Source organism: Neopsephotus bourkii, unplaced genomic scaffold (genome assembly GCF_033783945.1).
Source record: "Neopsephotus bourkii isolate Nb327-2 ecotype Australia unplaced genomic scaffold, CSIRO-AGI_Nbou_v1 NB_1792, whole genome shotgun sequence".
Classification (NCBI taxonomy): domain Eukaryota; kingdom Metazoa; phylum Chordata; class Aves; order Psittaciformes; family Psittacidae; genus Neopsephotus; species Neopsephotus bourkii.
The window spans coordinates 6986082-7004303 of NW_026902266.1; the positions used below are offsets into that span (position 1 = coordinate 6986082).

Consider the following 18222-nt stretch of genomic DNA (forward strand, 5'->3'; position numbering starts at 1 on the left):
GCAGTGATGCTTGTGTGGAAAAACAATGATGTGCTGCAAATTTGCGGTCATTAAAGACGCTGAAGACCAGTCTAAGTATAACCCCATTTTGTTATTATTTTTATAATTTCAATAATTAGCTCAAAGCAACTCCTTCACTTACAGAACAAACCAGAACTCCTTGAACTTCACTTTGCTTGCTTGTGAAGAGCTAGAGAAAGCGAAGATGCTGGTTCAGGCTGATAAAAACTAAAATGATTCTTTTTGTTTTATAGGTTGGACCAATCCATAGGGAAACCATCTCTTTTTATATCTGTGTCAGGTACGTTAATATGAAGGATGTGTCTAAAGTTAATCTGATTAAGATGTCATCAATAGACAATAATTGTTAAAATACTTTTTATTTTGTTGCCAGATTTTTAAAAATTGCCAACCAGTTGTGCTCTGAAGCATAAGCAACCACAACAGTATTTAGTCACCTTTAAAATAGGCTTGTTCTTATTTAGAAACTCCCAAAAGTGCACTTTCTGCTTTCACTGCACTTTTCAGAATGTTTGCTCTGATCTCTGTAAGGCTTACCATATTTTCAGTTAAATGGTATGTTATGACTACAGAGTTACTATGAAATCAGTAATATTCACAAAGTGCCTTGATAGCTTTGAGGGAAGCACAAATAACTAAGTTTGTCTGCAACAAGTCTGGCTAATGAAAACACTCGGTTAAATGTCATTTTCAAACTCATGTTTCTACGTAGTTTACAGGGGGAAAAAGACAAAATGTTACCAAATGCATTGTTTAACTTGAGTGTTTTGCATAGTGGCAGATTGTTTTTAAATGGCAATTAAAACATTAACTAAATTGGGAACAGTTTTGTTCTCCTAGGTTAGAGCCTAAAACTAAGGTTGAAAGTGCCTGAAACTGAAGGGCTATTAAAAGCCATGGCTTGAGCAAATGCTATACAAAGAAACAAAAAGCTGCCTTTAAGGAATATAACTGCTCTTAAGGAATAGAGTTATCAGCGTGGTAAAAGTGTTCAGTTACACTGTGTTGGTGGGCTAGTTAAACACACCCTGTTGTGGCTTGGTGCTGTATTTTTATACCAGCATATATTAATTTGAAAATGTTTCTTGTTCCACAGAAAAAAGCAAGGATCGAGGGAATAACACGATTGGTGCCAGGCTGAACAGAGTGGAGGACAAGGTAAACCTCAGTTAGACTGGCAGTGAATGAGGGCATGGTATGTGATTGAGCAGTGCTTGTTTCATAGGATGTGGGGAAAAATTCAGCTTAAAATAGAGTTGAATGTCTGGCTTTTCCAGGTGACGGAGTGTATTTTTATGGCAGATTGTATTTTTGGTTCTCTCTTGTAATTTTAACAGAATAAGAAAAAAAGAAAAACCCACATACTTCAATTGATTTTGGTGTCTTTTGGGACTTGCTGGAGTCTTTTAATTGTATATATTACACATGTCTCATTGCTCTGCTTCCTTCATCCACAATAGATAAAAGGCTCTGTTCCTTTAATACCTCAGTATATTATGGTCCCTAAGATTTCCCTTTGATCGTTTCACTGTTGTTTATACAAGTCCACCTACAACTCCTTAGAGGGAGCGATAGCAAACCTTGTTCTATCTTGATTTTCATTCCTTATGACAAATGAAGTTTCTCCTTTCAAGTGATGTGAAGCCAGAAAAAAAAATCAGACTTGTTCTATAATCTCAAATTAACAGTTAAATGTCTTGTAACCCTTTACTTCAATGCTGGCTGTGCTTGAAAAATTAGATCACAGGCAGAATCTATGTCACTGTTAAAAAAAAATAGGTTTGCCTGTGTTGGTATTAGGGAAAGAAAGTTAAGATAATTGGTTTGAATCCTTTACTGATCTCTTTCAGTGATTTGGTGAGGGGGTGAAAGAATTTCCTTAGCTTAGGATTGTTTCACGTGAATCCAAACTGTTCATTCAGTATTAAGAAGTGAAAATTTTTCTTGAGGAAACGAGCTTTCAGAGTGTTTCTTCCTCAACTGGAAGTATGTGATAACCTCATAAAGCATTTGTTCTGAAGAAATATCCAGCAAATATTCTGCAAACCAAAAGAGGTGTGAGCAGCACATTCCAAAGAATGCAAACTGAGCACCCTGGGCTGTATTGATTCACTTGTGACATATCAGTTCCTTACATTTTTCTCCTTAAATACTTAAGAGAAATTTGAATTATAATACTCAGAACTGTACTTTAGTCTCTTGGAAATAAATGGCATTTCAAAAGGAACAGGGGCTTCCTGGTGTATAGGGTGATGTAGAAGATACGGAGGTACAATGCATTTTGCAAGGATCACTGTGCAGTGCTCTCAGATATGCGGCTGGTAAGTGTTCTTACACATGGAAGCCTTTTCAAGAAAGTTTGGATTACATTTATTTATTTTCTCTGTGTGATGTCAGCTAAAAGTGTGGAACACTAGAAAATGTCTTGTGACAAAGAGCAATGACTTTTCAGTTTGGACAAATAATTCTCAAATGACAGCTAAACCAGCTTCTCAGCGCTATTTGCAAAATGTCTAACGAGCCTGGGAAAGCTTTGGTGTTGTACTGGCTCAGAGATAAGCTGGTTTGGGGTTATTAATTACTCTTTTTACATCCTTACAAATAAGTACACCATGAATTTATAGTGACTGTTATTTTATGTCTTGTAATGGGACTGTAAAACACTCTCTGTTTAATTTTAGTATAGCTGGGTTAAATTTTAACTGTGTTTTAAGAAACAGATCCTTCTTTCTTTGGAGTTGCATGAGGTCATCTGTGGTTTCAGAGTTGTATGTTATCTGCCCTATGCAACTAGTCCTATCTGCAGGAATTTTATCTGAAAGTGGCTGAAAGGCTAAAAATAGAGAATTTCAGTTGGACTCGGCAAACAGTGGTATACATGACAACACACTGGCAATGCTGAAATCATGTTTTTGCTGCAGCTGCAGAAGGTGGCCAAGCACAGTTTTTTGGTATTTTTTGCCCTCAGACTGGCCTTTTCTTTCTTGTAAAGTGCATGGTACACAGTATGCTTTCATCATACAATTAAATCCTTCCTGAACTGAGCACTGTATAAAGGATAGCTATATCAGCTGGTTTTTAAGGTGACTGCATATTTCAGTTACATCCAGTTAGGTTTGTGAATTCATTTTGAATCTTCTGAAGGAGAGATTTTCAGTGCAGCAGACTAGTGTTAGTACCTAACCACCTTTTGTGCATATGAAAAATCTCCTTTAAGTCATTTTAAAATGAGCCATAGCCTGAAATTATTTGGAAACTCCTAATATGCAAGAAATTAGACAGTACTTCCCATGCTATAGGAATAAGTTTTATTCCAGTATATCTTTCTCAGTGATCATTAGTATGCTCCTTGCAGCAGGAGGCTGGTGTACAGTTGTCAGAAAGTTTGGATTAAAGCAGAAAGAGAAAAACCCCTGAACTTTCAGGTTTTTAGAACTTTTGGGTTCCTCTTCCTGTGGATGTCTGCTGTCACCACTTGTTCTGCTACTTGTAGATCACTGAAGCAAAATCCAATTTATGTATATTCTTACAGGCTTTTGTGGAGGTGGATTTTAACTTGAGAAGCATTTACAAAGATAATTCTGTGTTCAAGAGTATTTAGTTCTGTTTTCTGGGACATCATGTCACTCTTGCAAAGCTTGTACTTGTGGCACAAGTAGATGTTCTAAAGGCGTATGTATGGCTGGCAGTACAGAGGGAACTGGCACGTCAAAGGAACATTTAAAATTACAATGCTTAGAGCAGTATGGCAGTATTGGCAGGAGCTATGACAGTTTATGGCACAAATCTGATTTTCCAAGTATTAAAATCAGCAAAAACAAAGCAAAAAACATTTTCTTCTTTTAAATTTAAGAGCATGTTCATTTGAGGGAGAGAGTCCTGTAGAGTCTGTTCATCTTGCGTACTGTGTGAAACTTTGACCTTGTGACTTACACAGTTTGTGATAATGTAACTAAAGATTGTTTCCTAATATGCAAAAGCCAGGGGGATGAATCACACTTGCAGGAACATTCCTGCAGAGTCCTTCCCATGGAATTTTTTAATTTGGGCAAGCAGATGAAAAGGTGGTTTTGTACATGTAACTAGAAACTGCACAACCTAATAGTCCTTTGTTAAAAGAAATCGCAATCCAACGTGTAATCACAGTGTATTTTGACTTTGCCCTTGTTCTGCATTGCGTATAAAGCTGACGGTAGCAAATGCTTAGTTCTTCTAAACTGAGCCATATTGCCATGGCTGAGTGCAGACAGTTGCAGCACACACTGTGCCCACACCCCACTCTGTCGGGACACCAGCCAACTTTGGTCCAGGAGGCATGTAACTGCCGTAATACAGTGCCCAGGCTGAACTCATAAACCCCGCTAAGTAGCAGTGGTCCAAGTACGTGCATGTAGATATGCCAATCCAGTCCCTCAGAGAATGTTATTGAGCAGGATTACAGTGGCAAATCAATTTATTTGTGATGACCAGCCTTTTCTCTTTTTGTCCTGAAGTGTTCAGCCTACCCTCAAGAAGCCTGGCCACTGCTGGCCTCTGGCCAAGGTCAAAATCAGTTTTCCCAGATAGGCACAGCTGTGTGTGCACAGCACTGTTAATCCTCACGCAGGGAGCACTGCATGCCAATGGTTTAATTCTGGGTATGCCCAGCAGCTTGATCCGGGAACAAGCCCATAGAACACTCAAGAACTTCTTTGTGGTACATCTCTTTTCTTTGCACTGCTTTAATTTTAGCTTAGCTATAAATGACTGTAATTCTAACTTTTTAGAGTAAATTAATCTGTTCTTTTTTTGACCTTTTGCTGACCATTCATTTAGATATAACAGGCTCAGCTTGCACTTTTCAGGTAATCATCTGGGCTTATTGCTTGGCTGCTCTAAGGTAATTAAGTCTTACATATGGCCACCACACAAAATCATCCAGAATATACAGGAGGGGCTGAATTTGGCAGTCCCTGAACAGGCTTTGGTGCCTACATACCAGACTGCCCCAGATGTCAGTAGGTCCTGGCTGTGGATCTCCCAGAGTAGAATAACAGAACCTGGACTTACAAAATAAATTTTGAAAAGCATTCTGAGCAGTAGACATTACATCTGTTACATCATCTTAAAAATAGGACTTAATCTTCCTCAGTGATTTGGACATTTTAAAACTTACCTTTTAAGAACAGTTATAGCAATCCAAATGAATTTTCTGGGTGTCCCTTCTATATTCTCAGAACTATTCCTTTATGTGACAGTATAGTATTAAGATCAGTATTGCCAAGGTCACAACTAAAATCTTATCATGGTCTTTTCCAGTTATATAGAACATTAGAAGTAATGCTGTCTACTGCTAAATTTTAAGTTGTAGAGACTGAAATTGAGAAGGTATGTAGTAGTGAGACATGTGACACCTTTTAATGAGAATCCAACAATTTTGCAAGACAGTATACTTTCCAAGCATGTGCACCCTTTGCATGCTTATTAGCTGAAAACATGTACCCTTGTACTCTGATGAGTACTAACATAAAGAGCAACGTTCAGAACTTCAAATATGCAGCACAGCACTGAACAGAGAATCATTTCACTTTTTCAGGTTTACTTTAAAAGCAGATAGCACCACTTTTAAAACCAATTAAAAAACAATCATGTGAAAGCATTTACCCTAAAATAGATGCTAGTGTAGTGTTTGAGTTGCCTACTGGAAATTTGAACTGATCTTGGAAAGCAAAACCAAAAGCAGTTGTCTTTTTGCACAGTTCTTTTCGAGTTCTGGTTGTGGTGATTTGCTTTTCTATCTTGTGTCTCCAGTGTTCTTGGCTGTTAAATGTATAGATCAAATGTTCAGCAAAACTGATACATTTTTCACTGTGACTGCTGAGTATGGAACTTTAAGAGGCTTTATTTGAGATGGCTTTCAAAAAGTGGTGAAGACTGGTGTGTTACAACATTTATCTATATGTGGTATGACATTTTTTTCTGGCTAAATAATTTTTTGTAATTCTTTCACCAGAGCACTGATTCTATCCATACATATATTAGAAATCACTTTGCCTGGAACTCATTTAAACACAGTCCAGATGAGCAGAATGACCATTGATAAGTCTAGGTCCAGTTTCTGATTTTATTCTTGCTCTTTTCTGCTCTTGCTTTCTAATCAACTAATAGTTCCCCCCTGCAAAAGGTTTCATGTCTAACTTACTTCTTTTGTTGATTTGCTCAGAAATATATGAACTTGAGTTATATATTGCAGAGTAATTTCACTGTAGTGTTAATAAGTTTGCTGTTTTATTGTAACACAGGGTAAATTGTAATCATGCCATTTCTAATAATGAACTCCCAGCCCATCCAACACAGAAAGGTTTATGATATGCTCCAGAGCCCATTAAAAGCCTATGACATGGCAAGCTGTGAAGCAGGCCTTTTAATCAAAACATAAGGTAGCCCTGATGAGCAAACATTTCAGCTTCACTTCAGGGTACATAGAAGAATTAAACTTTATCAAAATTTTATGCTTTTGAGAAGACTTTTTCTTTTAGTTTTTAAGATACAATTTTGCTCTGTAACACAGATGTGTTACATGACATTTCTGTCATAAATGGAAGTATGGATCTGTACGTATACATGTCTCATTATTGGACACTCTATCATTACAATCCTAAGAGCCTACATTAGGTAGTTCAGCATTTACTTAGGAAAGTATTATCTCATCTACTTCTTGCTGGGTTCTCAAATGCAAGGCTTCATGTTGACAGCTTGTTCACCTAAAAGGACTCGTTTGTGTGTGGCCAGTCTTCCAATCTTATGTGATTATCTGCAGCATCTAACATAGGATCAAACCTTGGTGGTTTTGGGTTGTTTGGGGTGATTTTTTGTCCATGTTAATAGCATTCTGTTGCCTGTGGGGACAATTACTGTGCTTTTTGGCATAACATACCAATTAGTTCAAACTTCAAAAAGGCCTTGACTGATGATGGCCTTCTTGCACATCAGTATGCAATGGGCAGAAACATTTTTTGCTTTATTTTTAATTGAATAACGATGCTGAAAAACTGATGGTAAAAGACTGACAAACAGCTGTCTGAAGTTCTGGTCAGTGCTAGAAAGCATGGCTAACGCCATGAATTATCAGTTGGAAGAGATGGCTTCGCAAAGTGCCTGGCATGGAAATCTTCAGCACTTTGGAGGCTAAACATGCACTAGGCAGTTCAGGTATTTAATATTGGTAGCTTCTGCAATAGGTGTGTGAGGATTTGCCTTCCTGATACCTAAAAACAGAACTAAAAACTGTGTGTTCAGATGGAAATTTTAGATATGTGAAACCAATAAAAATCAAAAGAACAACTGCCAAGCAGTTACTCATCTTCTAAGTAGTTCTTGCAATAAGCTGGGGGATGTGGAGGAATATTGAGAGGCATAGGAAAGATTAAGAATCCCTATTAATTTAATCTTTAGTCCTTTTCCAGATGCTGAAGTACAAGCATCTGGAAGCAATTCTGGTGCTGAACTTTGTGATGGAGGAGGCCCATTTTCTATAAATGGTACTACAACTAAGATCATCTTTCATCAGTCTAGGTCATTAGACAGCCTTACAATTTTAATACTTAATCTCTCACCAATCTGATTATATTTCAGTGGGTAAACAACAAAAAACTGCACATTTCCATCTCCAGTATTCTGTGTATCCGTGTATTGGGTATACATGGTAAAAATGAAAACAAAAAATAACTACTTGTAGGATTCTCTGCTGCCAGAAGCTTTGGTAGCCAGAATAGGAACAGAGAGAGAGAGGTTGGTAAAGTCATGAAGAAGGGCTTGTTGAGGATTGTTAAGGAGGATGTGTGTATGTAAACTGCAGTTTAGCAAGTATTTTAAACAGTAGTCAGCGATGAAATGGTTAAAAAAAGGAAAAGCATGATTTTATCTATAAGTACTTTCTTACATTCTTTTTTTTTTTTTTTTATGACACTGCTACAAGCCTTGCACCAGAAACAAGGTAACTGTGGCAGATAAACTTTGGTCTTGTTCAACATAGCCCTTTTTATTCTAGGATTTTATGCACAGCTGCTTGCTGTTGGGTTTGGTCATTCATACAGCCCCATACACCTGAACACTGCTGTACAGTGTCTTAGACCTGACCTGTTTAGGAAGGCTGTGGAAGCAGACCTCTGTGCCTGTCTAGAGGGCATTCATGTGAGTTTTTGCAGGACCATACCCTGAAGACTGTAAGGTCTTTGGAACCAGAGCCTTCACTTTCATCCATTTGTTAACACTAATTTTGTCTGTTTGCAGATAGCTCCTATCGCAGCAGAAATGAAAAACAATCAATTTTGGCATTAATTTTTGAAATTATTTAATATACACAGTGTTAAGGACTACCTGTAACCTGTAGGATATTATATATATTAGATATAGTTACAGACCTAATCTACAAAGCAATATTACAAGCTATTGTGATGTCTTGTCTGTTTCTGAAGTGTCAGCTCTTGGATCAGAGGAAATGTGATTGTATTAAAACTGCAGATTTAACATTGAATATAAATAGCCACAAATGGAAAGTATACTGCAGCTCGTTAGCTTACTTGCAGGTAATGAGGGTATATAGTTCCTCAATGCTCTCAAAGTTAATCAAGACAAAATATTATCTTTATTCTAGGGAAAAGTGACTGAAGGTAGTTCCAACTAGCACACAATGTGCTAGTATTCAAAAGCAATGAATAATTAACCTCTGGTTATTCAGTCACATGCAGTCAACTATGATACTCCTCTACATATTTTATGAAAAGTAAAAAGGCAAAAATATTTCTAAAGAGAAGACTTCCTGTTTAAGTAAGTTGCTGTAGATTTTACCCCAAATGTGGACAGTAGTTGGGAAGCACGATGATGAAGGCAGAGTGTAAACCTGTGCAAATGCAAAGTGGGGGGTTTATATATATATAATTATTATTTTTAAAATCTCATTGATTTCTTCCCTATTTGGGATATGACTAATGACTTTGGAATTCTTAACACCGGCAATGGCTGCGTACTTGTGATCTGCGTAACTGTGTACTTGCTTAAGAGCAGAAATGCCAGAAAAATTTTAGGTAACATGGAATATATACTAGAAAATCTAGGAATTTGGGAGAGAAATGGAGAAATAATGTGTTACCAGGTGATAATCTTATAGACAACCTTCAGATTAGTTGCTGGTTTGTGTTTATCAGCTGTTTGTGTTTATAATTGGGTAGGTATGTGAGTGGATGTGTGTAAGATCTGCAAATTGAGATGACTCAGTCTTTTATTAAACCACATACAGCCTGTTTTGTCTGGCACTCAAGGATAAACCAAAGCAAGATTTGAAATGTAGCATCCATCATTCTTGTGCATAGACTGTTTACATTTGATGTGGAATGGAAATGCATGGTGAATATGCCGAGAGAGAATGTGGAACAGTTGTATGGACTAAATACCCTGAAGAGTGGATCAGAGAAAAAGGATCTAAGTGAATAACATGTGTGCACAGCATGCTACACAAGACTTTTATTTGTCTTTCTTTTAGGTTAAACGAAAAGAAATGGCTGTAAGATCATCTCTGCATTTTATGGGGTTTTTGTGTGTTGCAGATGAGCAACTGAAACACATTCTAATGGAAAAGTCAAATTTTGATAACGCTAGGATGAGCCTTTGCTGAAGTCAGATGCATCAAAGTTGAAATTGTTCCTTGTCAAAGATCTGGTTTTAGAGTGATCTTGCTTGAATTAAAATGTTTTATTTTCATTTGCAGTTCAGTATCAAGGAATAAAAGTGCATGGAGTTGAAAGGACTCTATTCAGGCTGCAATCTTTTCAGGTTGGAATCTGTTCAACTCTTGGACAAGATTCAGGGTAAAGGAAAGTACACTCCATTTCTTATGCAATGTCCATACCTTCTGTCACCTTATCTGCTACCCCCCCCCAAATAAAAATTGCAAACCAGAAGTGACCCAGTGCTGCTTAGATTACAGGAAGAGTAATAGGAGAAAGGTGCTGCTGCTGTCCAACTCCTTCTTAGAGCTATGGAAGTCAGAAGGAAGATAAGAATGAAAAGAGGCAGTAAACAAAAGTAGACCATGAACACCTGGTTCCAAATATACCTAGCCTTCCTAGAACTCAGGAAACCAAGGTGGCAAATATAGTTTCCTCAAATCCTTCTCTGTTCCTGCATCCTACTCACTGGGGTTGTGACAAAACCACAATTCATCTTTCCATAAGAAAATCAAGCTTTGCATTACTTTTGTAAATACCTAGAAGAAATACGATTATGATAACTTTTTACACATCATTGAAGTATTCCACTGTTTCAGCAGTTAGCACAGGACTGTGAACCTGTGTCACAGGTTCTCTTTCTATCCCAAAGTAACTGATGCTACACCTGGTAGGCCCCGGTGATCAGCCAGCAGCCCAACCTGGCAGAGTGGGACTGTGCTTGTATACCATGGGCATGATAGTCTGATGAGCTGCCCCCCTTTAGGATGGACCTTCTCTGTGGTAGCTTCATTATGTTCATCATAGCATGAGAGCTCCTTCTCTGACAGATTAAGCACACAATATAGAGAAAGGGAAAAAGAAAATAATATTTACCTCTTTTACAGCTAAGGTGCAGAAAGTGAGGGATCACAGTGGCATCTGTGGCACAGTCAGGAATTTAACTTAAGCCATGTCTGAGACTTAACCACAAATCAGCATTCCGTTTTGTTATTGTGTTTAAAAGTCCCTCTAGTTTTGAATAGTTATATTTGCCAGTGCAGTGTTCAACGTAATCATAGCCCATTAATACTAAAACAGTCAAGTATATAAACACATAAACTATACCAACCCAGCCAATATAAATATACTGATACTATTTTAGACAGTAGATTTTAAATCATCTAGAAATTAATCTACTAGCATGATTTTGTAGCCCAGGAGCATAGGGGTGGAGAGGATTGAACATATTTACATGACACAGAAACTGTCCTACTTTTAGATAATTATGCATGTAACATTTAAAGCTAAAAAAAAAAATCAAATGCTATATTTGCACAGTCAAGCAGAGAGAAATATTCAAGTGAGTTTAAATATACATTTAAGTTTCTATTTTAAAAGTCTTGGATCCCACACTGCTCACCATTGACCCTTCTGTGACATCTGTTAACCTTGGGTTTATTTCAATTTCTTTCTCTTTTTTAAATAGATGACTCCACTTGAATCAACATTTAGTTTCAATTAGACAGATAGAAGGTGATTCACTTAGTAACATGTGCATCTTTATCTAGTTAAGTCCTAATAGCCTTAACATATCAAGGAAGCTGGTGTGGTTAACAGCAGAAAAGGCTTTGTCAGACATTTCACCTAATAAATACTGGCCTTCGTCCAACCATCGGAAAAGAGTGAATAAATACAGGGTGTTTCCAAACTGCAAATGTGTACAGATTTATATATAGTCTAAAATTATCCCTATAAAAAAATACGTGTTGACAGTAGAAGTTACATCTGCATATATGTCCGTATTTGTATATGCCTACCAATCCAAGGGTGGGTTGGCGCTTTGCCCTCCCTGGACTGCCCTTTTTCTGTTTTATCATTTCATGATGGAGCCACCATTCATGTGTGGTTTTTCTCCTGTTCACTTGAGCTTTGCACAGATTCTTTGATGGTTCTTTGTCTCTGGTTTTCATAGCTTCTCTGTCCCAGGGCAGTTGGATATTTGGGTATTAGTTGTGACGCTCTAGTTAATCTTGGCAACAAAGACATCTGACTTGGCTTGATTATCATGTATGATAATCCTGCCAAATGAGGCAGTCAAAACAAACCCCTCAGCAGTAAAATATAGTCAAAATGCCAACTAGAATGGAGATGAGAGATGAGGTCCTTGCTTCATCATAGCTGAAGTTTTCTGGAAGCTTCCCAGTTGTGCCAGCAGTGTCTGTGATTGCATGCTGTGGTCATCAGGGTACTGAAGGAAGCCTTTATTCAGCTACTCCAAGTTTCTAGAAATTTTTATCCAAAGAAGTTTTAAAGGAGAAGACATTAGAAAGGAAATGGGCAAGGATGATTTTTGCTATTTCTCAAAATTAGACATTAGGATTATATTCTTTACTATGAGAGTGGTGAGACACTGGAACAGGTTCCCCAGAGAAGCTGTGGCTGCCTCATCCCTGGAAGTGTTTAAGGCCAGGTTGGATGGGGCTTTGAGCAACCTATTCTAGTGGAAGGTATCCCTGCCCATGGCAGTTGGGTTGGAACAAGATGATCTTTAAGGTTACTTCCAACTCTAACCATTCTGTGATAATCACGGCTCTTCTATCTCTCTGCTTCATGTTACATAATGGAGTTTTGGTCAAGATTTGAGGTCATATAATCAGTCCCACAGTGATGTTGCCATAAACTCTCAGCAGAATGTTGGTAGCAGAAGTGACTAGGGAGGAACACAGTGGCTTTTCACTGATGCAGTGGTTTCTGCTATAGCACCATCCTCAGACTCTTCCATCTAGCATGCATGTTGCAGGCACGCTGGCCGGGGGCCCAGAGGTCCATTCAGCAGCATTTGCAGCACTGCATCCACCCCTGACATACTAGCTTGGGCATGATACTTTGTAAAGGTCTGGATGTTTCTGGTTTTAGCATGGGCAGCACTGGTTCAGCTGTCTTTGCAGCACACTTTTAATTGTAGCTGATTTGACACAATACTCACAATGAATGCATCATTCATAGGCTGCTTCAAGGTAGTGGTTGACTAAGCTGGTTTTGAATCTGAGCCCTCTGAATCTCTGTGTGGAGAAATTTCTGAATCTCACAGCAGCTAGCGAAAGGAAAAAAAAACCCAAAAACTAAAGTGGACAGTGGAAAGTAATTTCCTTTGCACGGAGAAAGGGGAGGAGGAGGAGGATCCACTTGAGAATGAAAATAGCAGTGATTCCGTCACTTTTGTTTTCTGTGCACTGGCTGTACAATTTCAGTAAAAAATCAATTACAGATCATCATACCAGACCTGAAACAGGATGAGAACTTCGTTGTTGGTTTGGAGTGGATTTTTTGGTTTAAGATGAGTACCTGTAAATCCGGAGAGCCCAACTTGATGTATATTCTCTTGTGCCAAGTCCAAACAGTTTCCTTTTTTTCTTCTGCCCTTGGATATTTATTATCAGTGAACAATACAGGCCAGCTGTCATTCAGTCCTTAGATGGCTGCTCTGATAAGAACCTGACCAAGCACAGTGCACATGCATAGCGATTGTTTACGAATGTTTCACTGATTTTGATAACTACAGGATTGGCATGTTTTTTTTCCAATGATGGTGGAAGGTCTGGGAGATGAGATGAGGAAAGCAGCAGCCTTTACAACTTCTTATTGTATAGCATATCTGAAAGTATAATTAGATTAGCACTCAAGCAAATTCATTAGATACATCAGTGACTGCTACATTTATATTATTATTCAAAGAGCTACATGTTAGAGGAATGTGACTCATACTGTAAAACAAAGCCCTAAGAACAACTGATGTTAATTTTTCTGCACTGAAGTTCCCCATCCCTGCGCTTCCCACAACCTTCCTGAAAGAGGCTTGTGCTAAATAATAACATGAAGCAAATAAGTGTTAAACTGATAAGTGCAACAGAAGACTTGAGAGAAAAATGAATTTTTCTGTCTTCAGAGGAACAGAGGTGCACTCAGGGAGTTGAAGTGCTCGGGACCTACGGCCTTTTTGCAGTGCAGAAACGTGATAATGTAATGGAATTAGTCCTGCCCCCACATGATAACCATTTAAATTCATTTTACTCTCCAGCTCCACTGTATTTCTCCACAGCTTTGACCTGTATTGTAACCTTGAAGAGGCATCTTCACCCCACTTGGCTTCTTCTCCTGAGTAAAGCCTGTGGTACTCATGTAAGCTGTAAGTTCTCTAAGCTCCAGCCCTGGCATGTGTTTAGATGGGACTTTTCTGAATTCCAGTTGTGCTGGAATTTGGATATTATTAATGGCAACAATAGAACACTTTTGTAGACCAGAAGATTTGTGTATTATAGGTGCCTCGGCTTTTAAACATAAAAAAAACCCTAATGTAAATACAGCAGTAACAAAGCATAGGTATTTTCTTTGCTAGATAGGTAACTACTAGATAGCTAGTAGTACTCTAAAAAAAAATCCAGTAAAGAACTTAAGAAATTGTCATAGAAATTTATGGATTCACCCATTTTTGTAGTATGTGAGGACAAGGAAAAAAAAAGTAAGCCAGTTACCAAGATAAATTATTAGATGTAAATTGGGTTAAATGTAAGTCCAGAAAAATGCATTTGATTACATATATAGTACTATTACAAAAGTTTTGGTGATGTTATTTTATGACTGTTTCTTCTGGAGGAAGTTAATGCTGGCCTTGGAAAAGGCAGGCAGGATCATTTTAAATTATGATTCCTTCTGGTACAAAATTCTTACAAGTCTATTATTAATTCACAATAAAAGTGAGTGTTTTGAGTATTTAGATTACCTCCTTAATGAGATACTTCTTCCGAGTATTTGATGTCTGCAGAATAGGGTACATACTGGTCACACTCAGAAATCTTTTTTTTCTAGACCATAGGTGGAATAATGTGGGAAAAGTAATGATATTTTAGTCAGCAAAGCATCCAGGATGCCCTTGGAAGAATATGGTACACATTGGTTTAAGAGACAGCTACATGTCTTTTCAAAATGATCTAGGAAAGCTGACAGAAATTTAAGGTGGTATGATTTAATTAGAGCTTTAATTAAATATGTAATTGTACTAGCTAAGCTCAGCTATCAATTATTGGGCAATAACTCATGGAATAGGGATCTCCTCTGCTTCCTCCATCATTTCAATATCCTCCTTTCACTGCTGAATAACTCTCCTTTGCAGGAAGCTGTGGGAGCTGGGGCCAGAGCATGTCTCCTCACTGTGCTACTGAGTACTTGTGTTGAATCCCATGACATCTGTGAGCTTGCTGCAGCTTGAACCTTGCTTGTTACCCGTATCCCAGAGCAGCTGGAGGGCATTGTAAAGAATAAATAAATAAAAAAATACTGAAACCAAGCATTGCCAACAAATAAAAATACCTTTCCAGTTTCAAGAAAAAATGTCTGGAAAAGTGTCAGAGCATGTCCAAACTCTCCTTGGGTGTCGTCTGAATTCTCAGTGATGCAGAAGGTAGAAGGTAACGTTGGAAGCATGTGAGAGAGCTGAGAGGACTCTCTGGCTGGACGATGTGTGTACATGTATGTACAAACTCCTGATTACCTCTAACAAGCCTTGAGCTCAGGGAATTGTAAGCTTTCCTGACCCCTGTTAAACCCCAGAGAAGTTGTTTTACATTGCAAACCCCCATTCTTTTCTACTTTACTTTAGAAAATCCCCTTCTCCATTGAAACGGAGAAGTTTGTGGTCCATAGTAAATAATAATGAGGATTATTGTGAAAGACTCAGGTTATTTATGCCCTTCTCCTAAGCTTTCTTTCATTTCATAATCAGTTTATTTTGTACCTCAATGAAGCTGCAAAGCATGCATTGAACAGAAATCAAAGTCATGCTTTCATCACAGTCCTGAAGCTAATTGGTTGGCTTGCTGCTATAGGCATCTATCTGCAGGCACCTTGTACTATAGTACAGTAGTGTTATGACTTTGAAGGCCCAGCTATTTTAAATCATAATAGTGACACAGTATGCATGCTTTCTTTCAGAAAGCCTGGGCAAGCCAAGCTGAGCTGATTTTCTTGGCACACTGTGTACCTATAATTTTGTCTTAACATTTTGAAAAGTGGGTATCTAGGCATAGAATCAAAAAGCTTCACCGAATATACAAGGTGGGGTTTTTTTCCCAAGAAAAATACAACAACAAACACATTCTTGGCTTTTAGATTGATAATATTCCTTTAACAGCTACAGATGTTTAAGAACAAAGAAATCTACTGGGGGAAAAAGGAAAAAGAAACATTACGATTGTGGGGGATGTTTTGAGGCAGTTTTGGCAAGATTCTCCTGGTGTTTTGATAGTGAATTTTTTTACCATGATTTTGGTGCACTCCTAGTATGCCTACAGCAAATGGGTTACTGAGGACAGCTAGAAATAAGTGATAATCTTTCATGAAAAACCTGAAAAGCCATGCATGTGCTGCAGTAGTTATCAGCTGAACTGACTTATGCTACAATTGTCTACTGGGCGCGGTTTATTTTGTGTTGATTTCCATTGTTCACGCTGCTTAAAGAAGTAAGATCCTGATAGGAGGATCTAGTTCTGTTGCTCCCTGTTTCATCTCCCAGTAGCCTGGTTTTAGAGGTTGTGGCAGACACTGTAGGTGCTCAACATCACTTCAAAAACCAGCCCCTACCTCTCCTCTGGAAAGGAATGTAATGCTGTACTGCACATAGTTGGAGAGACAGCTGCTTTTCACACATTAGAAGAGCTAAATCCAATCTTGCTAATCTCTGTGAAAACAAAAAGAGTTCAACAAAGTTCTCAAACTATCTGTAATGTGGGGTAATGATGTAATTAACCTTATGATAATAGCATGAAATGGATAGCTGTATCAGGCTCCATTCAGGTACAAACAGGAGACCCAACTTCAACTGCAAGTAGCTAAGAGGGGTATTTCTGTTACTGTCTTCTATTCAGTGTATAAAATAGGTAAATTCTGCCTATGCTATTAGAGATAAGGTTGAAGGAAGAGTATCTCCTGCTTTTCCTATATAGGTACAACAGGAAAATACCCAAGTCTGAATTTAAAGAAAAAAGTGAGTGAGGGAGAGTTGACTAATGAGGTTTTAATTGCATATTTTTTGCTACAGATCAATCACTGTAGTATTACAAATGAGAATATTTTGTGCACGTGGTTTTTGATCATTCCTAGCTACTTCCTATGCATTGAACTACTCTAAACTGCAATATTGAATGAGATTGCTGTGATCACAAGCTTCCACTATTGTCTCAGTGATTTTATTTTCTTTTTCTCCACTCTAAGGAAAGGCCTTTTCCTCATAATAGAGAACAGTACATTGCATCTTTTTTCTTCATCTTCCTTTTTACCTTGGATTTGTCCATTCCCTATGATTGCTGGTAATGGTGCTTTCCGTAACTGCTTCAGTCAAAGACTTTATGATGGTATCCTTGTTTACCAGAGAGTGGTTTCAGTTCATGGTAGTCTGTAGACTTAAAGCTCTTCCAAAAGTGTGTTCTATTTCCAGACAAGAGGATTTGATTTCAGAAAATTAGTCTCTCTAGCTAGTTGTAAGGAGGCAGATTGGTTAAACTTTACAACCTCTTTTTGTTTAGCGTCTGGAACAGTGCCATGGAGTCTCAGGTTTCCTGTATAAAGAGAGATCTGTATTCGGTCAGAAGGTAACCAGGCAAGGTACATGAAGGCTGCAGGCAAGGGTGAATGGTTCTTTCAACAATGAAATCAGCCTGGGGTCTTTAAGATCCCAGCCGTGCCTTGTTTCAAGACTGTGTTGAGTCGGCAAAATTCCTAAAAACTTCAGGAGGGCAAAATAACCATCCTTGGGAGAAAAAAAAAAAAAAAAAAAGAACAAAACAAAATAATACTTAGAAAATACTTAACTGGAAAAAACTCCCTGCAAATCTGATGAGCCTTATGAAGTTCCTTGGCTCTCAGTGAATAGAAGAGGGGTGGTCTACTCAAATCTTCCTTTCCTTCCCAGTAAATCCTGTGTGCTTTGATTGTCACACGCATACACATGGAGAATGGTATCTCGTGCAAAATCTCATGATGCACCATTGTTCTGGGAGCGAATGCACTAATGCACCTTGAATCTGAAGATTAAGTATCTGAAAGAGTTATTATTCCTGCAGAGGATTCAACATGCTTCCATTTTCCTGAAACTGAAGGTGTAGCTCTACAATTGCTAAATCACATTCGTATGTTACTCCAGGGTACAGAAGCTTTGCCTCAGGCAGAATAAAAGACAGGAAGAAAAAAAACAGGCTCTTACAAACTTTGCATTCAACAATTAAACAACTTACAGCTGCATTGGGAGAAATGCAGTAGTGAAGCTCTGTGGTTTTGTAATCTCCTTTTCCTGATTACATCAAATTAGTGAGGAAATGCATCTCCTGTTTTGTTTGCTCATTTATCTGTTGGAGTATTGTAGCCTTTCAGCAAATTTCCAGTTGCATGCTATTTGATTGTTTCTTTGCAGTAATCTGTTAAAAAAAATCCATTGTGAAGAAAATAAAATGCTAGGAATCTGGTT

The 18222-nt window shown here is 38.0% G+C and overlaps 1 protein-coding gene across 5 annotated transcripts in view; it reads left to right on the forward strand.

Annotated features, from left to right (window-relative positions):
- The window catches only part of KCNQ1 (potassium voltage-gated channel subfamily Q member 1), a 404325-nt gene that overhangs the window by 295958 nt on the left and 90145 nt on the right, over positions 1 to 18222 (forward strand). For all 5 annotated transcript variants that reach the window (XM_061342452.1, XM_061342448.1, XM_061342450.1 and 2 more), the window contains 2 exons: positions 255 to 301; positions 1118 to 1179. In XM_061342452.1, the coding sequence (XP_061198436.1) occupies positions 255 to 301; positions 1118 to 1179 (109 nt within the window). The remainder of the gene's footprint in view (positions 1 to 254; positions 302 to 1117; positions 1180 to 18222) is intronic.